This window comes from Pantherophis guttatus, chromosome 5 (genome assembly GCF_059756535.1).
Source record: "Pantherophis guttatus breed Tessera chromosome 5, ASM5975653v1, whole genome shotgun sequence".
NCBI lineage: Eukaryota > Metazoa > Chordata > Lepidosauria > Squamata > Colubridae > Pantherophis > Pantherophis guttatus.
In genome coordinates, this window is record NC_142067.1 from 13,215,736 (window position 1) to 13,242,838 (window position 27,103).

Sequence of the window (27,103 nt, forward strand, 5' to 3'; positions counted from 1 at the left end):
GGGAAGGTTATTGCAAAATCCCCATTTCCTCCCGATCAGCTGGGACTCAGGAGGCAGAGAATAGATGGGGGCGGAACCAGTCAGAAGTGGTATTTACCAGTTCTCCGAACTACTCAAAATTTCCGTGACCGGTTCTCCAGAACCGGTCAGAACCTGCTGAATATCACCTCTGATGCAGTCCCATGATATCGCATTTTACAACTGTATTGCTCAGTTACCACAATCCCCGTTTCAACTGCCATTGTAACCTGAGGACTACCTGCATTTGCATTTGTGGGGATATTTTTCAGGATAATTTCCTAAGGTGATAAATATGCTGTTTTCTCTGAAAGGGAATTTAACTCATCTCTTAACTATATGGTAGTATTGCATTACAAAATAATAGATAATCAAAATCGTAGAAAATAATGTTTTTGAAAACATCCAACTATATTTGTAATATCAAGGAATATATCTGCGGGTTTTTTTTAGACAATCAGATGAGGCTAGGAAGCTGCTTAGGCACTCTTGTTGGAGTGCTCGGAATGCCTCAAGGATTAATTAAACAAGATCTCGAGAAGTTTATTGATTAAAGTTTTTTTTTTTAAATTATATCCATTAGTGCCCTCTTCAGGAGCTCTTTTCCTTTGAAACTGTTGTTGAAGCACTTTTTCTTTTCAACTACATTTTAAATTATCCTGGGCCCATTTGTCCATAAGAGTTATCTGTAGCAGTGTGCTGAATTTGTGGGGAACATATTCTTTTAAAATCCACATGTCCTTGAGATGCTTTTAAATTGTGTCTATTTGCCACCCTCAAAACTCTGTTTTTCAGAACAGCATTTCTGTGCCTTTTACTTGAACTGAGAAATTTGAAAACACGAGAAGTCTGGCTGAAAACAGAATGGAAAAACACTATCTAATTCAATACCCCCATTCCTTATGTTTTCATTTTTGTGCATTTTGAATACCTTTAAAAGCATTTTGTATGAAAGGTCGGAAGCCTTCTTGCCTTTCTCCCAGATTGCCTTTTATAATGAAGTAAAATGGACTGCTATGTTTTCAGTGTATTTTTCCTTGGATACAGGTGTTCATATACAGCACTGAAGTGGTTGAAAGGTTGCTGATGAGAAACAAAACAACCTCTACGATCCATGAAATAAATTCTAAGAGAAAAGCTACAAAGCCAATAGCTTTTTTAAAAAACTTGCATAATCATTCTGTATACCAGAGGTTAGCAAGCTGAGTCTCTGGAGCCGCATGTGGCTCTTTCACCCCTCTGCTGTGGCTCCCTGTCACTCAAAATATGCATCACACCCGCCAGCATGTGGTTTATTGAGCTTTTCAACCCTTGGTAGGCCAATCATAGATAAATCCAAGAAAAGAAAAATTTCAGAAGAAAACAGAACGTTTAATTCAACTACACATGCTAGTTTTGTGGCCGCTCAAGAAATAGTCAGGCACGGGAAGGGTTTTGTGGCTCCCGGTGTTTTCTTTTCTGTGGGAAACTGGTCCAAATGGCTCTTTGAGTGTTTAAGGTTGCAGACCCCTGCTATATACCATTAAAGATAACCTTTTCCCCTTTACTATAACATGTATATACAGTATAATATAATTATACATATACTGCATATACTACTAACTATTACTTTTTGACTGAGATATATATTGATACTAAGCATGTTTCCTTTGTCTTTGGAAATGCAGCCTTGAATAGTAATTATAACCAACAATGAGAAGAAAAGTGGCAGGAAGATTTAGACTTAGTCCTAACGAAGAAGCTCAGCTGTTGAAAGAAGAACATGAAAGAAGAAGAAAATTAAGGCTGCAACAGGTGTGTTTGCATTGGCCGGAGTCATTTGTTTTTGAGCAATTTAAAAAACGGATATTATATTCAGCTTTTAAATGAGTATATGGTGACAGGGCATTCTATGGAGTGGGGCAAGATCTAAACTTCCCTAAGAGCTGCAGAGGCATTTGGGAATAACCCTATATGTTTTGCAGTGATCTTTAACCTCTTCCTGGCTCGACTTTTAGGAAGATGGTTGGGATTTTCTGTTCACTGTTTCCATGCCAGCTAAGTTGATAAAATGTACTAGATCATAATCAGCCAGTCCAAACTTCCAGCTCTGAGAAAGGAATAATGTATTTTTTGGAATATAAGACGCACCTTTTTCCCCCCTAAAAGGGGGTGAAAATTTAGGTGCGTCTTATACACTGAATGTAGCCCCGCCCACCCACTGGCCCCCACCCTTTGGCCTCTGCCTCGCAGCATTACCTCCTTGCAAGCAAACAGCAAGAAAAAACAGCTCCTTTCAGCTTCAGCACAGCCTAATTAGCACAAGTTGATTTGATCGGCCTCCCGACTCTCAGCTGATTTGCTCTCAACTGTTTTGCGCAGGGCTCTGCTGCTTGCTGCAAAGAGGTACATTGCTGGAGCAGATTTTTTTTTTCCTTGTGCTAATCAAGCTATGCTGAAAACAAAAATGAAAGTAAAGTAGGCTGTTTGCTGTAACGAGGCAAAATTGCTCAGAGGCAGAGGGAGATTTCTTTTTCTTCTTTTCCTCACCAAAAAAGGTAGGTGCGTCTTATACTCCGAAAAATACGGTATATGACACTGATTTCTTTATTGCTAAGATTCCTGCACAGGCTTAAATTGGCAAATCCAATTGAGACATGAAGATAGGATTAGAAAGCAGGGAATTGCTTTTCACCAAAATAAAGGGATGACATAACTCAGTTATTTATTTAATTTATATACTGCCTGACTCAACCCCTTTGTGGTTCATAAATTAAAAAAAAAAATTAAAACAGTGAAAAAGAAATACCTCAGTACCTCAATACTCGACTGCTTCAAAACTCATCAAATTTGGTCCTTGATGCATTTTGATGTGAAAATTGTGTCCTGGTACTCATTGTTTGGTACTTGACACGTTGCAATAGGAAGTGGGGGACAGCCATGGAGAATGGGCAGGAAGTTGGCCATGTCGGAAAGGAAGCGGGAGATGGCTGCAGAGGGCAGACAGGAAGTCAGCCATGCTGGGAAAATCGTTGACATAGAAAAAGGGCCAGACAGGAAGTCCTTCCCGGCCGAAACAAAGGGTCATGTGGTAAATCATGTAGGGTTTTTTTCTACTCGTTTTTAATACTTGTCGTGCCTTTCATAACCAATTAACGAGTACTGAGGTACCACTCAGGACAAGAATGAGGAGTTAAAAAAGTTTTAAAAACCAGACAGGCATGAAAAAAGAGACCTTACCTTCAAGATGTTTCAAAACACCTTCATGGTGCATGCAGGTGCTGCTACAGATATAACATGGGTCCTAGTTAATGTTGGTGTTTAATCAAATGAGGCCAACATGCTCCAACTCTGCTTAGATTGCATCAGCCAGATATACTATGGTAAATAGGTGTTCCATCATGTACGCAGACTGTTTACAGTCAATTGAAGTAAAATAACAACTGGAAATCAGGATATAGCAGCTGGGTTGTATGGTAAAACCTTCTATGGCAGTGGTCACCAACTGGTGGTCCATGGACCATTGGTGGTCTGTAAGAAAATGTTGGTGGTCTGCAGAAAGATTATTTGCATTTTTTATATTGCACTAAATCAGGGGTCCTCAAACTACGGCCCCTGGAATGGATACATGCAATGAACGTTTGTGTTGTTGCGGAGAGTCTCCCTCTTCGGGGTCTTTTTGTGCGGGTCGGAGGGGGCCAGAAATTCTGATTTGGGGTCTGCTTTGGCCTCCTGGTGCGGGGCTTTGGGCGAAGGCTGGAGGGAAGTGCATCTGGTGGCGAAGAGCCAGAGGGCCTTGTTCCAGTGGGACTGCATCATGGCCTAGAATGGCTGACCATCAGCCCACTGAGCCTCCAGGCGCTGCTACCTGGAGTTGCACTCCTGCAGGTCTTCCCTCTGCTTGGAAAGCCTATGCTCGTAGTCCTCAGTGAGGTGCTTCTGCTGAGCCGCCTTCTCCGTCAGATCCAATTTTAACTGAGTCAGTTGTTTTGCCAACTCTTTCTCATGATGGCTGCTTAGCTCCAACAACTGCTTCCTTTTGGGGCCCTAAGGAGCCCAGGTGGGCAGGCGAGGAGTGGGTGTGAGGGGATGGGTGAGTGGAGGCTGGTGTGAGTGACATTGAGTTGGCCACACCCACCCAGTCACATGACCACCTAGCCATGCCCACCCAGCTGGTCATTGGGCAGATCATATTAGTGGTCCGTGGGATTTTAAATTATGAAGTTAGTGGTCCCTGAGGTCTGAAAGGTTGGTGAGCCCTGTTCTATGGAATTGCTGACCATCAATGTTTTTTTTCCTCCAGGTCAGGGAACAGGAGCGGAATATTGCTTTGCAGATAAGACAAGATGTTAAGCAGCGAAGAGATGAGCACCTGAAGCAGTTGGCTGAAGAACTGGAGGCAGAATGGCAGAAAACCCAGGATGAGAAGATTAAAGCTCTGGAAAATCTCTACCTGTCAAGTTTAAGAGCTGTAGGAGAAGGGCATAAAGAAGCAAAGGAAAATGTAGGTAAATGATCTCGGGTCATTGAATGCTTTTGCAGAGAAAGAAAACATACTAGCCACTTTTAAAAAGCAGTTCTTAAAATTATTTTTCTTATTTAAATTAATGCAGTGCCTAACATGGTACCCCTGTCTGCTTGTTTGTCATTTCAAAGGAGCCTGATTTGGAGGCGCTGGCAAAGCAAGCAGAAGAAAGGAAAGAAGCAGCCAAAAAGAGGTATAAAGAAGCCCTGAAAAAACAGAAAAGCCAGAAGGAGAAATCGCTGAGAGAACAAACCAGGTAATAATAAAAGTTTCTTCCTTGTGAAGTATTTAAGTTTGAATTCGGAATTAATGTGAGCATCCAACTGAGTGTGTTAATTTTGCCCTTCCCTCTTCTTGCAAAACTTGCACAAGCTGAAAATTCTGAACTGGGCTATTAGGAAAAATTGCCAGAATTGGGGACTACCTCCACAGTTTTTTTAAAAATTTCATTTATTTAATTATTGACTGACTGATTGGCTGACTTGGATTTGTATGCAGCTCCAATATACATAAATTTTGAGTGATTCATAAAACCTACAACAAAATAGCAAAGAAATAAACAAGTAAATAAATTGTAACTTTTAATGCCAATTGCTTAACACATTGTAAGCCACCCTGAGTCTCCGGAGAAGGACGGCATATAAATTAAAGCAAAAAAAAAAAAAGGGTGTATCCGGAAACATACTATAATCAAGGCATAACGATTTTTCAGAATGCAAACAGGGAGGAGTGTAATCCTTAATGGAACTATGTCAACATAGGAGAGAAGCATACTGTGCTTCAATATTCAGTCTTGAGCCCAGTACTCTTCAATATCTTCATAGCAATAGCAATAGCACTTAGACTTATAAAGCGCTTCACAGTGCTTTACAGCCTTCTCTAAGCAGTTTACAGAATCAACATATTGTCTCCAGCAATCTGGGTCCTCATTTTACCGACCTCGGAAGGATGGAAGGCAGAGTCAAACTTGAGCCTGGTGAGATCCGAACTGCTAAATTTCAGTCTGCTGGCTGTCAGCAGAACTAACCTGCAGTACTGCACTCTAACCACTGCGCCACCGTGGCTCTAAATCTCATAAATGATTTAGATGAAGGGGATAGAACTCATCAATTGCAGATGACACCAAGCTGGAGGGAATTGCTAAGACTTCGGAAGATAGACTCAAGACTCAGAAGGATCTTGGCAGATTTCAGCTTTAGGCCCTATCCAACAAGGGATAGCATCAAGATCACGAGAAAGCGATAGTACTGCTTTATGAGGCCACCCTTGGAATACTGAGTACAATTCTAGTCACCACAATATTAAAAAAAATGCTGAGACCCTAACAAGTGTGCAGAGAAAACAACAAAGATGATAAGGGGTCTGGAGGCTAAATCGTAACGGTTGAGGGAGGGAGGGATGTTGACTCTATCGAAGAGAAGGATTAAGGGGGAACATGATAACTGCCTTCCAGTACTTGAGGACCTGTCACAGAGAAGAGAGGATTGACTTAGTCTCCAAAGTACCAGAAGGCAAGACAAGAAGTAAATGGTGGAAGCTTGTTAAAGAGAGATCCAACCTAGAAGTAAGGAGAAATTTTTATGATGGAACAATTGATCAGTGGAATTGCTCGCCTCCCAGAGTTGTAGTTTTCAAAAATAGACTGGACAACAATTCGACTGGGATGATATATAACAGTGATGGCTAACCTTTTTGCCATCGCGTGCCAAAAGAGCGGGGGAGCGCGGGGTCTCGAGCGCGCGCGTGCCAACGCCCATAATTCAATGTGCCCTGCCCGCCATGCATGCACGCATGAACCCCCCGCGCTCCCTCTGCTTTCGGCACGTGATGGCACAGTGGGCCCGGTAGGCCTGTTTTTTGCCCTCCCCAGGCTCCAGAGGCTTTCTAGGAGCCTGGGGAGGTCTTCCCCACCCCTCCCGGAGGCCAGAAACGGCCCGTTTCCCAATTTCTGGTGGGCCCAGAAGGCCCGAAAATCAGCTGGCTGGCGTACGCATGCACACTGGAGCTGAGCTAGGGCAATGCTCGCGTGCCCACACGTGCCATAGGTTCGCCAACACGGGTATATAAGGTCTGCCTTGAGTGGGGGGTTGGACTAGAACAGGGATCAGTCTGTGGACCAGTACCAGAATTGGGCCACATAGGTGAATGAAGCACCATCCATGCGCATACGGGATCCAAGCAGCGCTCAAAACCACACCCATGGAAAACCCGCCCTCCATGGAACTGGTGCCTGGTGCCCAAAAGGTTAGGGGCTGCTGGATTAGAAGACCTTTGAGTTCCCTTCCAGCCCTGTGGTTCTATGTTCTACATTGGGTCTCCAACCCCTGGGCTATGGACCGGTACCGACCCATGACTGCTAGGAATCAGGCCGCGCAGTTGGAGGTGAGCAGCCAATTGAGTGAAATTGCACATTTGCGCTGTCTAGGTTGTGTGCTCCTGTTCCCCCCACCCCCCTCGGCCAATCTGTGGAAAAATTGACTTATATAAAACTGGCCCTTGGTGCCAAAAAGGTTTGGGGATCCCTGTTCTATGTAATCCTGGTAGAGATACTGTTCCAAAAAAGGAGGTTCTGAATGAGAAGGTTTCTAGATCACTTCACATGGCACTGCCTCAAGGAAAGACCCTGAAAAACAATTACTGTCTTACTGGACAGGCAGAAACCACTAAGAATTGGTGGCTCCAAAGATATCTGGTCCCTATTTAAGTAGGTGACAACCCACAAGAGAAACCACTTTGAACTGATACCCAAAAAGTAACTAGTAATGAGCACAGCTCTGAATGCATGATAATGGTAATTATCTAATGGTAATTATCACAACTTGAGCTGCTACGTTCTGAAGTGGATCACTTCCAGGTGGTCTTCAAGGGTAGCCCCACGTAGACTGGATTGCGGTAGTCAAAATAAAAGGTGCCTAAGCTTTGAGTGACCGTAAGTAGGGCTTCTTGGTCCAGGTAAGACTGTAAGTCAGGAGTGTCAAACTCAATTTCATTGAGGGCCGCATCAGGGTTGTGTTTGACCTTGGGGGGCCGGGGTGGGTGTGGCCAGCTCGACGTCACTCCTGTCAGGGGCGCCTGTTGTGGCCCGAGCGCTCTGCCAGCGAAAACAGGCTCCCGAGCTCAGTTTTCAGCTGTGATGGCCTCCTGCAAGCCTCTGCCAGTGAAAAGGGAGCTTGGGAGGGCTGCCCATGGCCCTTGCGAGCTCCGTTTTCATTGGCAGAGGCACCGCGGGCCGGTCCTTCGTTGTTTCTAGGGTGGCCCCACGGGCCAGATCTAAGCACCCCGCAGGTCGGATCTGGCTCCTAGGCCTTGAGTTTGACATCTCTGCTGTAAGGGATGCCCAGTATCTAATTGTCTGAAAGCCTCCAAACCACACTTGTTATCTGCACCTCAAGTAGGAGCTGCAAACCAAGATTAACCAGTTCTAGCATGACCCAGTCCAGAAGCAAAGACAGTCCCCCAAATTTTTTTTTCTACATTTGTGGCGTTTGTAGTTTCAAAGTCTTGGAAGAGAGCAGAGGTTTGGTTAACCTGTTCTGTTTCTTGCTACTTTTTCTTATTGTCTAAACAAGGCGGGCAAATGCGCGAAAGCATGCATTTGAGGTGGAAAGAGAAAGAGCGACCAGAGTTGCAAGCCTGCCGCCTCCTCCCCCCCACCCTTTCGAAGTGAGTATTCTTTCCAAATAGTTTACAAACTGCTGGAATTCTAACACTTTGAAATGCGATCTTGTGATAATGGCTAATGTAAGAATTTATAATAGGCCTAAGCATAAGACTAATACCAGTTGGTTGATTGTCAGGGTTTGTTAGGTGATCTTCTAGCTGGAGATAAAGCCAAAGTTGTTAAAATCATTTTTGTCCATTCAGATTAATTAGTTGTTGTTGTTGTTAGTTGCGAAGTCGTGTCTGATCCATCGTGACCCCATGGACAACTCCAGGCCTTCCTGTCCTCTACCATCCTCTGGAGTCCATTTAAGCTCAGGCCTACTGCTTCAGTGACTCCATCCAGCCACCTCGTTCTCTGTTGTCCCTTTCTTCTTTTGCCCTCAATCTTTCCCAGCAATTAGTACATAACATTAAATATACATTATGCCACATTTTTAGCATACTTATTTATACATATACATACTAGGAAAGTGCCATAATGTATATCTGATGCATGTATTATTTAATCTGAATGGACAGAAATGATTTTAACTATATAATGCAAAAACAGAAAAAACATCCATCCAACAGTAACAAAAAAAGATTTGTGTACAAAAAAGAGAAAAAAATGACCCAAATATCAAATAAGTCTTAACATTAAACATTACCAAAAAAATCCTTCCTGGCTGGCTGCTGGAAAGAAAATTCATATATATGGATATATGGGACGATATAATTATGATATAAGGGATGTGGTGGCTCAGTGGGTAAGATTCTGACCTTGTCGATCGAAAGGTCAGCAGTTCAGTGGTTCGAATCCCTAGTGCCGCGTAAGGGGGTGAGCTCCCGTTACTTGACCCAGCTTCTGCCAACCTAGCAATTCGAAAGCACGTAAAAAATGCAAGTAGAAAAATAGGGACCACCTTTGGTGGGAAGGTGACAGCATTCTGTGCGCCTTTGGCGTTTAGTCATGCCGGCCACATGACCACAGAGACATCTTCCGACAGCGCTGGCTCTTCAGCTTTGAAATGGAGATGAGCACCACCCCCTAGAGTCGGGAACGACTAGCACATATGTGCAAGGGGAACCTTTACCTTTACCTATAAAATATATTTTATGGTACATACATACACACACATATAATTGTACAGACTCATAATATTAAAAGAATTGGCACAGTCTCCTTTGTATTCAGCGGTCCTAATCAGAGATAATTAGTTGTTCTTAAATGCATTGAAATTGATCGAACAAGTTAATTATCACAACTTCCTTAATTTCAGGGAAGTTTAAGCATGACTAATTTAGATCAAAGCGAGAGCTTCTGGCTTCTGGGTTTTTTTTGTTTTTTTTGGTACACAGTGTTCTTCCTACTTCAGAATATTATATATTGCAGTTAATCTCCTTTTCTGATAAACGTTTAGAACATTTTGATGTTGTTTAATATTAAAAAGTATGAGCTATAAGATGAAAGATGCATAAGTAAATTTAATCGCAGCTGGAAATTCTCTAGCCTAGTTGCTATTTGTCATCCTTCACTGAAGTGGGAATGGTGGTGAGGATCTTAATGGCTACTGCTATAAGGACCCCTGAGCTTATATTTGAGCACCGCATATTTATTATTTATTGCGCCATCTAATTACGTTTGGTTTTCAGTCCATAAAAAGTATGACATTATTGTCATGCATCAATTTGCAGCATATTACAGACTGGAATCTACTGAAAATGTAGGGTTCTTCCTAGGGATGCTATCTTCCTAAAACTGTTTTATTATTATCATGAATATGTATTTGCAATTTGCACTATTTTGGGGGGAGGGGTATTTTATTTTTGTTGATAGCTTGTGATATTTTATCCCTGGCAAGATTTGGCATCTTATGTACAAGAGATAGTCATGTAATGTTTGTTTTGCGATCGTAACCTCAGAAAAATTCACCCTTGTAAAAACAACACAATATTTCAACTTTTCAGAATATTGACCTGAAGGATGTACCTGCAGTGAAAATTAGTGATGTTGATCATTTTTCGATTAGTCGACACCATATCTTTGACCCACATGTGGACAGAGAAATGAGCACAGAACAGGTGATTTTCAGGTTGCATGTGGTATATTCTGCACACTAACCATTATGTATTTTCTCTGTAAATTGAACACATATTTTATACCTTGCTTTTCAGACACCAGGATTCGCCAGGATAGAACATACCAATAAAGTGTCTCTGTTTTCAGGTTTATAGTTTGGAGCAGGGGAGATAAACAATGAAAATTACTGTATTTTTCGCTCCATAAGACGCTCCTGACCGTAAGACCAGAGCTGAGGTGGTGCAGTGGTTAGAGTTCAGTACTGCAGGCTACTTCAGCTGACTGCTAGTTGCAGTTCAGCAGTTCAAATCTCACTAGCTCAAGGTTGACTCAGCCTTCCATTCTTCTGAGGTGGGTAAAATGAGGACCCAGATTGTTGGGGGCAATAGGCTGACTCTGTAAACCGCTTAGAGAGGGCTGTAAAAGCACTATGAAGCAGTATATAAGTCTAAGTGCTATTGCTATAAGAAGCACCTAGGTTTAAGAGGAGGAAACCAAAAAAAAAAAATCTGCCTCTACCTCCCAGCGTCCCTCCGGTATTCATCTGGCTAGTGTCCTTGCAGCAAACAGCCTGCCTCCTCTGTGTCTGCTGCCTCTGCCAGGGAATGCTGGAGCCTTCGCCTCCAAGCAGCTGATCAGCAGTTGGATCAGCTTTCCAGAGTATCGTCGATCAGCTGTTCCAGGCGGCGGGTATTGCTGCCACCATTCAGCGCTGCTGCCTGTCGCCCATATTCGCTCCATAAGACGCACAGACATTTCCACCCACTTTTGGGAGGGGAAAAAAGTGCGTCTTATGGAGTGAAAAATACAGCAATTGTTGTAAATTGGCAATTCATAAAGTTATAATCATCTCCTATTTACTGGTTGAAATGCAAGCGTTCTCTGATAATGCACCAAAAATTCTCCTTGAAATGACTAGCTGAAATAGTTAAAAAAAAGTAAAGACCTTCCTATAATTGCTTTTATCTCAGTTGAGTTAATGGAGTGGCTGTCCTTTTCTCCTTCTGTTGTGCCCTAAAGTTACAGTGATGGATCACATTGTGAGAAAAGAAAAAAAAACCTCAGGTGAAGTTATCAAGGTAGCTTCTTGATGTATTAATGGTGGCCCACTTCCTTCTGTCTCAGTTGTAGCAAGATGGAAGAAGTCTAGAAAAATGGGGTGAGCTCCTGTTATTTGTCCCAGCTTCTGCCAACCTAGCAGTTCGAAAGCACGTAAAAGCAAGTAGAAAAATTGGGACCACTTTGGTGGGAAGGTAACAGCGTTCCGTGCGCCTTTGGCGTTTAGTCATACTGGCCACATGACCACGAAGACGTCTTTGAACAGCGCTGGCACTTCGGCTTTGAAACGGAGATGAGCACCACCCTCTAGAGTCAGGAATGACTAGCACATATGTGTGAGGGGAACCTTTATCTTTACCTTATACATTAAGATTACACTAAATATAGATACTGTGCATGGCTCAAAACTGAATGGGAACCATTTTGCGGTTTCCATGTTGGGAGAATGTATTACTATGCTATTTCCAGGAAATGTATGTCTCCTGTAGGGCAAATAGTAACTACTCTTTGGGACCATATCATTGGTTCACATGCTAGGTATGGGGAAGGGGGTAGTTATTCCCCTCCTCCCCTGCCATAGAGTTTTGATACTCTATTGCAGGGGTGTCAAACTCAATTTCACTGAGGGCTGCATCAGGGTTGTGTTTGACCTTGGGGGGGGGGAGGTGTGGCCAGGGAGTGTAGCCAACTCGACGTCACTCATTTTGGGGGCACCGTTTTTGGCTGCGACAGTCTCCTCCAGCATTCTGCCAGCGAAAACGCGGCCCTCCCGAGCTCCTTTTTTGCTGGCAGAGGCATCGCGGGGGCCAGTCCTTTGCTGTTTCCAGGCAGCTCCGTGGGCCTTGAGTTTGACACCTCTGCTCTATTGGTTTAAAGCTGATAGGTTCATGGTGGTTATACAAGTACATCTCTTCGGTATTGAGGTTGGGTCCCAGTTTGTTTTGGTTTGATAAGTTTTAGCCATAGAATTTTTAATTATGATTTTCTTTGAGGCACCACAGAACTTGGTTGCTAACTAGTTGCTGGTTGGTTGTCAGCCAGATGCTCGGTTACTCGCTAAAGAGGAAGCCAAACAAAAGGAAGAGCTGCAAAATGACAAAGAAAGAGAAAGGAGAGAGCAGCTGGAAAAGGCATATTTGAGAGGAAAACACGCCTTGAAGATGGTTCGACTGGCAAGGGTAAGTAAAACGTAGACATTCTGCCTTTTCAAACACATGTAATAAAAGGAGAATTAATAATTGCAAATGATATCCTAGCTTCAATAATTTAAAAAAAAATCTTAACATTGTAAAGTATTTTGGAAAAATTTTACCTTTAGCTTCATGGGACGCGGTGGCTCAGTGGCTAAGATGCGAAAGGTCGGCAGTTCAGTGGTTCGAATTTCTAGTGCCGCGTAAGGAGGTGAGCTCCCGTTACTTGTCCCAGCTTCTGCCAACCTAGCAGTTCGAAAGCAAAAAATGCAAGTAGAAAAATAGGGATCACATTTGGTGAGAAGGTAACAGTGTTCTGTGCACCTTTGGTGTTTAGTCATGCCAGCCACATGACCACAGAGACATCTTCGGACAGCGCTGGCTCTTTGGCTTTGAAACAGAGATGAGCACCTAGAGTCAGGAACGACTAGCACATATGTGCGAGGGGAACCTTTACCTTTAGCTTCCAGATTTGTAATAGGAATGTTCTGTTGTTGAAGGAGAAATATATTTGAAGATCTGAAAACCATTCTGTTTTCTACCATTCTGCAGTAATTTAGGCAGGGAGGAAGGTTGAGGCTTGGCGTTTGAGGCTATAAAAGTGACGAAACGCAAACGGTATCTATTGGCTGTTAACTACTGTATTGTCAGACCTGCCAATTTAAACCTTTAAATAGAAACGATCCTTGGCTCCATGTGTTGAGAAAGGCATAGTTTTATTAGAAGTTAAGTGTATTGCAGGAATGCAGAGCCAGAATCCCTACATTCAACTTTTCCCTCCCTTCGCTACCTCCCATTGCCCACCCCCACATCAGGCAGGATATTTTCCTAACAGGTCAGTTCAAGCACAGGATGGTATGCAGCTGGTATTGCCAGGTGACCTTGAAGCAGCATTTCAAAGAGATACAGCGCTTACTTTTGTTTTCCCCTTTACCTGCTCCCCTTCCCCTACTTCATGGCAGTCTGTCACCAAACAGTAGTGAAGCACAAGCAAGCATTGAGATGGCAGCTGACACCGTATGTTGAATCGTTTGCAAGCAGTGCAAACTGAATCTTACATAAAGTTAGCAATCTTTTCAACATGACTTTACTTTCTGGCAATTTTTACCTCATGACAATAACCAAAACTAGTATGAAATACTTAGCGAAGGGTTCAGCATTATACTGGTATTATGAAAAAGATATGTGATGCCCAGTGGTTCTTTATTGAGAGATAAATATGCAAAAGATGTGTGGAGGGTGAGAATATGAATTACACACACTTTTGTATGCAAATGATGCTGTTGATTGAGAACCCAAATAATTTGCTGTGAAAATTAGTTAAATTAGGTAATAAATTATGTAATAAAGATTAATATGCATTAATCTATAAATTAATGCATTGACGAACAAGATTTTTAATATATTAAAATATATTTCTTGGTCATGAAAATGCAGTAAAGAATTGCAAATCATACCTGTATGTAGCCTGTAGAAAAGCTACAGCAACCGAATAACATTTATTTTGTGTACCTTGCTCAAATATTTCTTCATCAATTTCCTCCACCAGATTCTGACATGGAAAAAAAAACACAAGTGATCTATTGCAAAAAAGAAATGTTTGTCAAAAGAAGTAGAAATGTTGTGTATAAGAGTGTGGTGTTTTATGGATATGAGGCTTGGATATGCCAAGAGAGGCATAAAATATGTTAGATGTGCTGGAAATGGCTTTAGATAAGATATATGTGCAGTAAGGAAAGAAGATATATAATCAAGATTGAATGTGTGCCAAATAGAATAGAATAACAGAGTTGGAAGGGACCTTGGAGGTCTTCTAGTCCAACCCCCTGCTTAGGCAGGAATCCCTGCACAACTTCAGACAAATGGTTATCCAATCTCTTCTTAAAAACTTCCAGTGTTGGAGCATTCACAACTTCTGGAGGCAAGTTGTTCCACTGATTAATTGTTCTCACTGTTAGGAAATTCCTCCTTAGTTCCAGGTTGCTTCTCTCCTTGATTAGTTTCCACCCATTGCTTCTTGTCTGGCCCTCAGGTGCTTTGGAGAATAGCTTGACTCCCTCTTCTTTGTGGCAGCCCCTGAGATATTGGAACACTGCTATCATGTCTCCCCTAGTCCTTCTTTTCATTAAACTAGACATACCCAGTTCCTGCAACGGTTCTTCATATGTTTTAGCCTCCTGTCCCCTCATCATCTTTGTTGATCATCTCTGCACTCTTTCTAGAGTCTCCACATCTTTTTTACATCGTGGCGACCAAAACTGAATGCAGTATTCCAAGTGTGGCCTTACCAAGGCATTATAAAGTGGTATTAACATTTTATTAAATGAATGTGGATTGTTTACAGAAGTGAGTGATCAGTATAAAAGAAGTAGTTTTGTCATATAGAGAAAAGCAAATGAGATTTACTTCTTACTGCCATTCAGTATCAATTATGAACAATTCCTTTGGCTATTTATAGCAAAGTAATAACCGTAGGGATGAGAAACAATATTCATACAGGTGCATAAATGCAAAAAAACTTTTCTGATTAGAAGCTGTTGAACTAAGAGAGAATGAATGTTGGTCCCAAGGGGAAAAAAATCAGGCTTTCTATCTCTCTCATCATTGCCATCGTAAGTTGGCCTAGTTACACGATGTCATATTTCTGTCACTAAGCAAGGACTACCTGTAATAATAGTAAACCTTTTCTCTTACTTTGACCTTATGAGTGAGTAGTGTATCTTATGATTTATGATGATTGTATTTATGATTATGATCATGGTTTATCACTTGTTGCTTGTATGTACAGTGAGAGCTTATGTACCGGAGACAAATTCTTGTGTATCCAATCACACTTGGCCAATAAAGAATTTGGTTCTTTTCTATTTTCTTTTCTTTTCTATTCTATTCTATTCTATTCTATTCTATTCTGTTCTGTTCTGTTCTGTTCTGTTCTGTTCTGTTCTGTTCTATTCTATTCTCTACTCTACTCTACTCTACTCTACTCTACTCTACTCTACTCTACTCTACTCTACTCTACTCTACTCTACGTTCTATTCTTCTCTATATTCCATTCCATTCCATTCCATTCCATTCCATTCCATTCCATTCCATTCCATTTATTCTTCTCTATTCCCTATCCTATCCTATCCTATCCTCCTTTTTCCTAGTATATAACCTCTAATCTGTTCTGCTAAGTCTGAACACTCAGATTCCTAGTACCCAAGTTATGTCTCTGCTTCTCATAGTAATCCCCTACCAGTTTGCACCAGCTAATTACAATCCCCTCCGTTATATAACCAAACAGTAGTAGTGAAATGTGTGAATTACTTCCAACTTGTACCTAAATTTGGTAGGCTGCATTACTTACATCTAGATTTAAGTAGAAATACCTTTCTGTGGTATATAAAAGCTTTGCTTTCTTTTTTATAAATTGATTAAAATGGAAGTTTAGACGTTTCCTCATTTTCTCTATTAGGGGTTAATTTATCTGTGATATTTTACTAATTCGGGAGAAACACTAGAAAATTGAGCTAGTAAAGGAGAGTGTACATGGGTTTACCTTCCCAGAATGCCTAATGTAATTTTAATGTACCTAATGTTGCAGAAAAAGGAAAACTTTAATGTTTCATTTTGAGTAGCAATTAACAATATATGTATTCAGCACACAAGAAAATCATCAGAACCGAAGCTATCATTTCATAATGATGTATGACTAATAAAAGTCTGCTTTTGGACCATAAATCATTTTGAAATAGGGCACTTTTTAAAGAAAGTTACACGTTGGTATTTGAAGCCGTAAGTTCTACAAAATCATTTGCTTCAAAGTAACTTACATTTCCGTATACATTATGTTAACATCTACACATGTATTAAAACTTACACTATGAATTACACAGCTGACGCTGCATTCTCATTAATACATATGCCCTCTTCACATTTTAATTGATTACTTTCTGCGATTTTCTTTACAAAACAAACTGCACCAAAGTGACGTGATGTCAATAAACGGATGTTTGTAGGAATGACTTTTTAACAAAATATCTCTGCTTTAAAAGGACAAGGAAAAGTTAATGAAAGAGCTTGAACAGATGCAAAACGTTGACCTGGCCCACAGAAGGCGGATTGTTTCCCAGATGCCCCCGCAGCTGTTTGAACCCAGCTATAGGCGTGTGGAAATCAAAGAAGAATGGCAGAGGGAGCTGGAGTGTGCCTTCGAAGACATGTATACTGGAAATATGAGTAAACATAATTTAGAACTCTAGGTTTTTAACTATATACAAAATAGAAATTTTCTGAGGAAAATACCATTTCACACTGGTGAAGTCCAGTCACTGCTTCACATAAATTGTCTCTGTACTCCAGAATGAGCATTAAATTTCTGCAGTGCAAGGTTCATTTATGTATTTCTCAGTATCTTTACATACAGTATCACATAATCACCATTGTTGTTCTATGCCAGTGATGGTTAACCTTTTTGCCATCGCGTGCCAGGAGGGTGGGGTAGGGGGTCACGCGCTTGCATGCTCACACCCATAATTCTATGCACCCCACCCTGCACATGAGTGCGCAACCTACCCCCTGCTCCCCCCACTCCTGGCACGCGATGGCCCGTTTTTCTTTCTCATTTGGTTCCAGGGCCTCTCTAGGAGACTGGGGAGGGCGAAAACGGCCTTCCCCACCCCCCTGGAGGTTCTCCAGAGGCCGAAATGGCCTGTTTGACAATTTCCAGTGGGACCGGAAGGCCTGTTTTTTGCTGTCCCCAGCCTCCAGGGCCTCTCTAGGAGTCTGGGGAGGGTGAAAAACAGCCTCCCCCACCCCCGGAAGTCCTCCGGAGGCCAAAATGGCCCGTTTGACAACTTCCAGTGGGACCGGAAGACCTGTTTTTTGCTGTCCCCGGCCTCCAGGGCTTCTCTAGGAGTCGGGAGAACAAAAACAGCCTTCCCCACCCCCCGGAGGTCCTCCGGAGGCCGAAAACTGCCCGTTTGACAACTTCCGGTGGGCGGGGAAGGCCGTTTTTGCCCTCCCCAGATTCCTAGAGAGGCCCTGGAGCCAGGTGAGAGAGGAAAACGGGCCTTCCCCACCCACCCCAGGCCCTCCGGAGGCAGGAAACAGCCTGTTTCCCTACTTCTGGTGGGCCCAGAAGACCCAAAAATCAGCTGGCCGGTGCACGCATGTGTGCCGGAGCTGAGCTTGCATGCCATAGGTTCACCTTCATGATTCTATGCCTTGTTTCTCCATGAATAAGAAGGAACTAAGAAGCACCTGGTTTTCTTACCTCATCCTTTTCTTCTAATGTTTTAAGATTTGGAAAAGAACTCCATTTGGGAATCCCATCTGTTTGCTTTTAGGTGGATGGGTGCTTCACAACAGAAATGTATTTAGGGCATAGTTTGACAGTGTTATTCACATGCTGATTCTTAACAGCAGATAATTAAAATTACCATATGGCTGACGCACTCGTTATAAATTGCCTCACCACGACATAATTTTATCTTGGCACAGTCGGCCACGATCAGAAATAAAGGTAGGGTTTTTTTGTTTGTTTTTTTAGTCTGTATCCTAGAGCATCATAATATGCATTGTTGCTTTCATTTTGCTTTTTCTTTACACAGAAATGAAGGGAGATCTTATTTTGCACCTTGATCCACAGCCTTTGCCAGCTCTCTCCGAGGCATCTCAGGATGATGAACTAGAACTTTTCCAGGAACCAGAACCTGTGTGTGAATTGTCTCCAAAGTTGGCAAATGAGATAGAAAACGACGAGCCAAGCGGTACGAAGAATTCCAAGACCATGTCTGTGTTCACTAAAACAGCAGCATGCAACAGCTCTGTTTGTCAGTGAGACTTTTCTAAAACAGTATAAAACAGCAGCTGGAGAAATTTATCTTCATACTTTTTCCAGAAACCTGTCTGCAGTTTTTACATTCAGATTAGTCGATTGTCAAATGCATGAGGGAGTGTGTCAGAGTATAAACACTGGGCAATACAATTCAGTGAAGCAACAAGCCAACTTTGGCTGATCTCTGACTAAGTAGAATTGGATATAGTTAATCTAGGATAAAAGGCCATTAAAGGATCTCAGGGCTATAGATTAGTTTGGGAAGTTAAAACAAACAAGCAAACAAATCATTAGGCCACCACAATTAACCCAGAGTGCCAACTGGTCACTTCATGCCAGTTTATGTGAACCAATTGTAAAAGTTATTGCTAAGAACCAAAGGTTGCAATCCAGCCCTTTGTGATTACAGCCCATGCTTGAGAACTGGCTATGTTCTTAGTTAAGCAGGATAAAGATAAAAGTAAAGGTTCCTCTCGCACATATGTGCTAATCGTTCCCAATTCTAGGGGGCAGTGCTCATCTCCATTTCAAAGCCGAAGAGCCAGCGCTGTCCGAAGACATCTCTGTGGTCATGTGGCCGGCATGACTATTTATTTATTTATTTATTTATTTAAATTTTTATACCCCCCCCTCCCGAAGGACTCAGGGCGGTGAACAGCCAAAATTAAAAAACATACAATATAACCATTAAAATACTATAAAAACAAAATTAAATTTATATTGGCTTCCCCCAATTTAAAACCCCTTACCCATAAAATTCACCAATTAAAAGATTTTTAACCCAGCCCGGCTTGCTGAAATAAAAAAGTCTTCAGAGCTAAATGACTAAACGCCAAAGGCGCACGGAACGCCGTTACCTTCCCACCAAAGGTGGTCCCTATTTTTCTACTTGCATTTTTTTTTTTACGTGCTTTTGAACTGCTAGGTTGGCAGAAGCTGGGACAAGTAACGGGAGCTCACCCCATTACGCGGCACTAGGGATTCGAACCGCTGAACTGCCGACGTTTTGATCGACAAGCTCAGCGTCTTAGCCACTGAGCCGCCGCATCCCTTGTAAGCAGGATAGAAACCTCAATAAAATCAGTAAATAAAGCCCAGGTTTCCTCTGTTTTGAAGTTAATGCAGGACGTGCTTAAAAGGTTAGTGGGACAGCAACAAAGCTCCATTGAAAATGTAAGCAGGGCCTTCCCTACCAGTCAGCTGTATAGGAGGAAAGCCAAGGTGATTCTGCTCCCATGGTGCAGGAAGCTATCTCTGACTGCATGGGTCTTGCTGGCCTCAATGCTTTCTGCTCAGCTGACCCTCAACTTTATCCTGCTCAGAAACTGATTGTTGTCAAATCTTGATAATACCCTGGACTACCATTTCCATATTGTTACCAAGAAAACTCCACGGATGGGGCCAAGTAGTCAGCAAAGGTCAAGCTTAGCTCAAGCTTAAATTGAGCCAGTTGGATCCTGTGCAGTACTAGACAACACGGCGGCAAGGCTTAGCAGACACACTTGGTTTCATTCATAAAATAGCATAATTTGTGACATTGTTTGTTGGCTCAGTATGGTGCACGGCTTAGCAAGTTGTGTGAGTTCTGCCAATACCCAATGAACTTAAGCTGTGCATTTGGGATAAATCTTTCTGAACTGATAGATTCTCCAAGTTTTATTTAAAATAAATAAGCCTTGGTGGCGCAGCGGACTAAAACTGCTGTTAAAGTAGCACTTAGCTGCCAGCTGCCTACAATTACTGCGAGTTCAATTCTCACCAGGCTCAAGGTTGACTCAGCCTTCCATCCTTTCGAGGTGGGTAAAATGAGGACCCGGTTTGTGGCGGGCAATAAGCTGACTTTGTATAAAATAGAACACTGCTTAGGGGGGCCCAAAAAAGCCCTACTAAGCAGATATATACAAAAGTATGAAGGCTATTGCTTAAAGCATTGTAAGCTGCGCTGAGTCTCCGGAGAAGGACAGCATATAAATCGAACTAATTAAAATAAAATAAAACAAAATGCTCGTTCTATGGCTGTGGCGGTTTGCATTCATCTTTTTGTGACTAGCTTTTGTGGACTGCAGTATTTAAGGACTGCAGGATAAAATCCTTAATACTGTATTTTTCAGACTATAAGACGCTCCAGACTTAGCTTTAGAGGAGGGAAAACAAGAAAAGTACTATTCATATACCATGAAAACTCAAATTACTATTGCAGTTCGTTTTCATTTTCATTTTTTTTTTTTTTTTTAGGTAGTGAAGTGGACAAGACATGCCAGCCTTCGGCAAAACTAGCTCTTAAAAAATTGCTAAACAAGATACGGAACCAAAAAGACAATTGGACATCAAGATGTGAGTCAGAGGCTCAAAGTGACATTGGGACCATTGAGTCAGGGACCATTTCTAATGAAGGAGAAAAAGCGCATGGACTAGCATCTATGCCTGAACCTGAATCAAAGCAGGATCCTACTGCTAAACCTTCTGAAGGTACAGGTTTTTTAATCCCTATTTTGTCTGCACATCGGACTTGCAAAACTGACCATAATGATTGATTTATTTAGTATTATTTATTTATTTAGCAAAATAAAGTGTCAACGAATAGAATTGCAGTGGGATAGATGTTCTAATTCAATAGCGAAGGAAGCTAACCGTCTAACTGCTTCTGGTGTGGCTGTGGTGAAATCAGTCCCAGCGCCTTGAAATTTCCTGAGGGGACATTGAACTATATGTTCAAGCTATATAGTTTGTTCTGATGCACCACAGTTGCCTTGTGGGCTCTCAGCCATCCCCATTTAAAGAGCTTTGCCTTAATTCTGGCCTGGTCTATCCTGATTCTATTCAGGTGGCTCCATATTTTTCAGGGCAACTGCATTCCCGGAACTGGTTTTGTTGGATCTGTGTGATGCATTTGGTTGTGGTTATTAAAATGTCGCCATCTTACGCACCATTCTTCATCTAGATCAGGAGTGTCAAACTCACAACGACATGTCACATGATGTATTGTGACTTCCCCCCCCTTCGCTCAACTGGGGGTGGGCGTGGCCAGCACATGACACATCCGGGCCGCGAGTTTGACACCCCTGATCTAGATTGTAAGACAGTGGTATGCTATTCCAAATTGGTTTCCTTGAGAGACAGGGTGTCTAAAATTTTATGTATTGGCAGATCTCTACGAGTCCATGGTGTGTTTAATCTGATTCCACTCTCAAATTGTCCATTGTTGTCGCTTGAGATCAGGGGGGGCAATGCTAGAAAGAATATGGAATCATGAGACATATAATTTTATTTATTTATTTATTTATTTTTATTTGATTTATATGCCGCCCTTCTCCGGAGACTCAGGGCGGCTTACAATGCGTTAAGCAATAGCCTTCATCCTTTTGTATATTTATACAAAGTCAGCTTATTGCCCCCACAAACTGGGTCCTCATTTAACCTACCTTAGAAAGGATGGAAGGCTGAGTCAACCTTGAGCCTGGTGAGATTCGAACCTGCAGAAATTGCAGGCAGCTGTGTTAATTACAGGGTGCATTAAACCACTGTACTACCAAGGCATTAATGATAATGCCTTTTTAAGAAATCCACCAGCCAATGGCATCCCCATTTTGTTCATGCTGCAGAGGGAAGGAATTGGGTTTCTGCAACTTAGATTCACAAAGACTTTTGGAGAAGTAAAAAAAAAATGTATAGAATGTTGATGCATTGTAGTTGGATTTTATAAGGAAAAATCGGAAGTATAAATTATTGAACCTCAATATGGTGAACTTCTTTTATATATAAAGAATTTACATGCGTTTATATGCCGTTTACTATATTCTCCGTAAATTCCTTCATATCTTAGTATTCTGCTACCATTTTAAATGTTTAATAATGTATGTTTTGCTTAAATTATTCAGACTGTAATCTAATATTTGTTTATATATTTTAGAGCTTCCAGAAATACTGGACCATGCCATTGTTGCTGAAAATGAACTTATAAAACAAGCGCAAGAGCAAACCACTAAAATTAGAAAGGAGTTAGAAAGATTCACACAGGTACAACAATTTTTAGCAATATCAATGCATTAAGAGTTTTTATAAGATTGTTTTTATTTCATATTTGAAATACTTTAAATGTTACTTTGGTTAGGAATTATATTTAGCGCTATTATTTTCAGGGACGAGGTGGCTCAGTGGCTAAGACGCTGAGCTTGTCGATTGAAAGGTCGGCAGTTCAGCGGTTCGAATCCCTAGTGCTGCGTAATGGGGTGAGCTCCCGTTACTTGTCCCAGCTTCTGCCAACCTAGCAGTTCGAAAGCACGTAAAAAAAAATAGTAGAAAAATAGGGACCACTTTTGGTGGGAAGGTGACAGCGTTCCATGCGCCTTTGGCGTTTAGTCATGCCGGCCACATGACCACGGAGACGTCTTCGGACAGCGCTGGCTCTTCGGCTTTGAAACAGAGATGAGCACCGCCCTCTAGAGTCGGGAACGACTAGCATATATGTGCGAGAGGAATCTTTACATTTACCTCATTATTTTCAAGTTGCATTAATTCCCTTTTTCCCCTTTTTGGGGGCTGCAGAAGACATAGTTATTTTTCATATAGCAATATGTTTTACCTGAAGATCTATCGATACTATTGTATGGAACATAATAGAGTTGGAAGAGGCCTCAAAGGTATTCTAGTCCAACCCACTACTGGAGCAGGAGATTCTATACCAGGGGTGTCAAACTCAAGGCCCGGGGGCCAGATCTGGCCCGCAGGGTACTTAGATCTGGCCCGCAGGACTGATCTGGAAACAGCGAAGGACTGGCCTGCGATGCTTCTGCCAGTGAAAATAGAGCTTGGGAGAGCCACATGCATCCCCCCCCCATCTCCATTTCCACTGGCAGAGGGTTGCAGGAGGCTGTGGCAGCAGAAAACGGAACTCAGGAACCCCTTTTTGCTGGCAGAGTGCTCGGGCCACCACAGGCGCCCTTGATGAGTGACATCGAGCTGGCCATGCCCACCCTGGCCATGCCCACTCCGGCGGTCAAACACAACCCTGATACAGCCCTCCAATGAAATTGAGTTTGACACCCCTGCTCTATACCATTTCAGATAAATGGTTGTCCAGTTTCTTTTTGAAAGCCTCCAGTGATGGAGCACCCATAATTTCTGCAGTCAAGCTATACCATAGGTTGGTTGCTCTCACCGTTAGAAAATTTCTCCTTAGTTCTAGGTTGCTTCTCTCAATGGCTTCCAACCATTGTTTCTTTTTTTGGTGCTTTGGAAAGGAGCCCCTCAAATATTGAATGCTTGAATCAATAGTATCGAATTCTTCAAAAATAAAAATATAATACCTTAATAATACAGATTTTAAATAGGTGAAGATAAGGCCTCTTACTGGATCAGGCCAGTCCGTTTCCTGTAATCTAAAAGTGGCATGAAAGTGGTAGCCTCATTCTTTGGGTTCCTTAGTAACTGAAGTTGCCTATGATAAAATGCCTGTGATTTCCTATTTCAGGAAAACTGCCTTAGCAGCTACATTTTAAGCAGGGAATATTTAAACACTTGAATAATTAATCCCAACAGCAGTCTAAAGTAGCCTGCAGATACCTTTATCCGTTTGGCAATATTAGATAAGCGAAGAAAGCAGCCCACGCAGATCTTGAAGAAACGATGAATATTAGTTAATATAAATCTTGCATCTGCACATTTGAAAGTCGTGATCGTGCAAGGTTAGCAAATGCGAAAGTCAAGCTTTATAGACAGAGATCCAATTTAAGCAGCCATATTTAATTCATAAGATTTCTTCCCACAATTCATGAATGTTATAAATATAAACAATGCATAGCCAAGCTGTGTGTTTCTATACGTGCTTTCTTTCTTTTCTTTTCTTTTTTTTTGCATAACACATGCGTTATGAAATTCTATTAAATTTTATTTAGGTCTTTTACCTTTTGCTTTGTTTGAATTGTATATATGTTTTAATTTGTAGGTTAATTAAATTAAAACAATTATTTTAAAGGAGCTGAATGTTGCGAATCCAAATATAGGTCTTTTGTGCATCGCTGTCATAAAAGATGAAGGTAATACAGGTTGTCCTTGATTTATGACCACAATTGGGTCCAGAAAATTTGTCATTAAGCAACACTGTCGTTAGGTGAGGCATCATGTGACCTCACTGGATTTTACTATTTTACTACCATGCAGTGAATCACTGCAGCCATTAAATGAATCAGGCTTCCCCCATTGACTTTACTTGTGGGAAGCCATCCGGGAAGATGGCAAATTGTGATCACGTGACCACAAGACACTGCAGCTGTCATAAATATGAGCTGGTTTGCCAAGCATCCCAGTTGTGATCACATGACTGCAAGGTGATGCAGTAATCCTAACTTTTGGCTCTGGGCCATGTCACTTTTTTCAGCGCCATCCTAACTTTGAGCTGGTGTTAAACCAATAGTTGTAAATCGAGGACTTATCTGTAACCATCGCCTGTTTATATATGAGTCTTCTGTAGCCTCTTGTTAAAACAAGCTGGGAATCTGGATTAATAATGGTAAAAAAAAAAGCATTAATGCTCTCCTAGCAATATATTTAACATTTCTGCCATGTATTATTTGGAGAAACCTTGAGTCCTCCTGCCATTAACATAGGGCTACTGTTTGCTTGACTAGACTGCTCAGCAACAACTGCAGCAAACAACAGAGCGAAAAATACAACCAGAAGGTGATTTTCTGAAGGCCAAAGTGCAAGAGCAGGATGCTAAGACAGAGCAAGAATGTCAGACAGAACAAAATGTTTTCGATTCTGTTGCGCATCAGAAACAGGAAGCAGAATACAAGGTACAAATAATACAAGGAGATAATGGGGTCGTAGAGATTATTCTCTATGCTCGTGGTCATTTTATAAACCAGTGGCCAGATTTGTTAAGGCTTTTTGTAAGTCTAGTGCAGGGGTCTGCAACCTTAAACACTCGAAGAGCCATTCGGACCTGTTTCCCACAGAAAAGAAAACACCAGGAGCCACAAAACACCTGGGTGAGAGTGGCCAACTCAATGTCACTCACTTCCACCAGTCACATGACACCCCCCCCCCCCCGGTCCGGTAGCCACATCTACCCAGCTGGTCATTAGGGCAGCTAAAAAACACCGGAAACCACAAAACCCTTTTGACATCACTTCTTCCCTCCCTCCCCCCCCTCTCTCCCTCTTTTCCCCCCCCTCTCTCTATATCTCTCTATGTTTCTCTCTCTCCCCCTCTCTCTGTATATCTCGGTCTTTGCCCCGGCTGCTTCTCCATCCCCCGCCGTCCCCCTTACCTTCACAGGCCAGGTGAGTAAGGACTGGGAGGGGAGGGTGAGGGGCCAGCCAGTGGTAGGATCACCCGACAGGGAGCCACAGCAGAGGGCCCAGAGAGCCGCATGAGGCTCCAGAGCCGCAGGTTGCTGACACCTAGTCTAGTGCTTGAGTTGACAACACAGCCAGGGATGCTAGTGCATCTGCAGACGTGTTTCATGGCACCCACTTGGAATTGGGTGGCATATATATTTAATATATTATTAACATGAGTTTTAGAGCCTTCGTATTAAGCATGTTTTAATTAAAAAAAAAAAAAAACTAATAAAGTCAGTATTTAAAATTTGTTGCATCCCATGATGAATTTATGTTCCAGAACTGCTAAACTTTGTGATATTGTCATTCGATGGGGAAGAATAACCTAATAAGTGCATTTCCAGCAGATTTTTTTAGACCTGTCTTTTTAAACCATTCTTTGGGATGTGCTAGAACTAGAATTTAATAAAGAGAGATGGAAACTTGCAACGTAAACTAGGATGGAATAATGTAACAATCAAGGAAGCTTTATTATGTTTCTGAGCCTGGGGTGCTGAATGCGTTAAGGCACCTGTTTGCTGGCTTGCCAAGTATATTGGCTGCTATGTGTATTTATTTTTGATGTTTTTATTTTGTTGTTTTTAGTATTTTAATTGTAATATATTTTTTGAATTGTACACTGCCAGAGTCATTGACTGAGATAGGGGGGTGGGGTGGGGGGCTATAGAAATTGAATGAATGAATGAGAGAGTAAAGTAAGTTTCCTGCTCACTGGAACATTCCCCAAGAATATTGTATGCTGTGACAGTTTATTACACATTCATTCATTTATAATATTTATACAGCTGCCCATCAGTCATGATTGGGCAGCATACAATGAAAAGCATAAAACAATAATTTTAAAAGAATTAACAAGTTAAAAAAAATACTAAAATTATTATTATAAAGCAAGAAGAGGATAACAAATATTGGACCATTGGAGTCACCTCAGCAACTCATCATTTCTTTGGGACTCCCACGCTTGATGGCATAATCACATTTTGAGGGAACTTACAAAGAATTAACAGGGATGGAGCCAGGGGTGATATTCAGCAGGTGCTGACAGATTCTGGAGAACTGGTAGCAGAAATTTTGGGTAGTTTGGAGCAGTGGTCCCCAACCTTTTTAACGCCACGGCCCGCTGAGCGCGCGCAGGGGTGGGGCCACGGCCCAGGAGCTTTTGCGCACGGCCCAGTGCGCAAAAGCGGCCGGGGGACATGAACGCTGCAGCGCAAAGGCTCCTGGGCCGTGCGCTGCAGCGTTCATGTCCCCCGGCCGCTGTGCGGCCCGGTGCCAGGTACTCCACGGCCCGGCACCGGTCCGCGGACCGGGGGTTGGGGACCACTGGTTTGGAGAACCGGCAAATACCACCTCTGGCTGGCCCCAGAGTGGGGTGGAAACAGAGATTTTGCAATATCCTTCCCCTGCCACGCCCACCAAGCCGTACCACGCCCTCAGAATCAGTAG

The 27,103-nt window shown here is 42.2% G+C and overlaps 1 protein-coding gene across 13 annotated transcripts in view; it reads left to right on the forward strand.

Moving 5' to 3' along the window:
- The window catches only part of CEP295 (centrosomal protein 295), a 54,700-nt gene that overhangs the window by 3,569 nt on the left and 24,028 nt on the right, over positions 1-27,103 (forward strand). For 6 of the 13 annotated variants that reach the window (XM_060686205.2, XM_087894599.1, XM_087894600.1 and 3 more), the window contains exons 2-12: positions 1,686-1,812; positions 4,301-4,501; positions 4,654-4,778; positions 8,092-8,185; positions 10,133-10,246; positions 12,341-12,481; positions 16,531-16,714; positions 18,088-18,246; positions 20,550-20,783; positions 22,225-22,331; positions 24,941-25,108. In XM_060686205.2, coding sequence (XP_060542188.2) covers positions 1,711-1,812; positions 4,301-4,501; positions 4,654-4,778; positions 8,092-8,185; positions 10,133-10,246; positions 12,341-12,481; positions 16,531-16,714; positions 18,088-18,246; positions 20,550-20,783; positions 22,225-22,331; positions 24,941-25,108 — 1,629 coding nt within the window. In that variant the 5' untranslated portion in view covers positions 1,686-1,710. Of the gene's footprint in view, positions 1-1,685; positions 1,813-4,300; positions 4,506-4,653; positions 4,779-8,091; positions 8,186-10,132; positions 10,247-12,295; positions 12,482-16,530; positions 16,715-18,087; positions 18,247-20,549; positions 20,784-22,224; positions 22,332-24,940; positions 25,109-27,103 lie in introns of all 13 variants that reach the window. The other 7 variants (XM_087894604.1, XM_087894605.1, XM_087894606.1 and 4 more) reach the window with 4 other exon arrangements.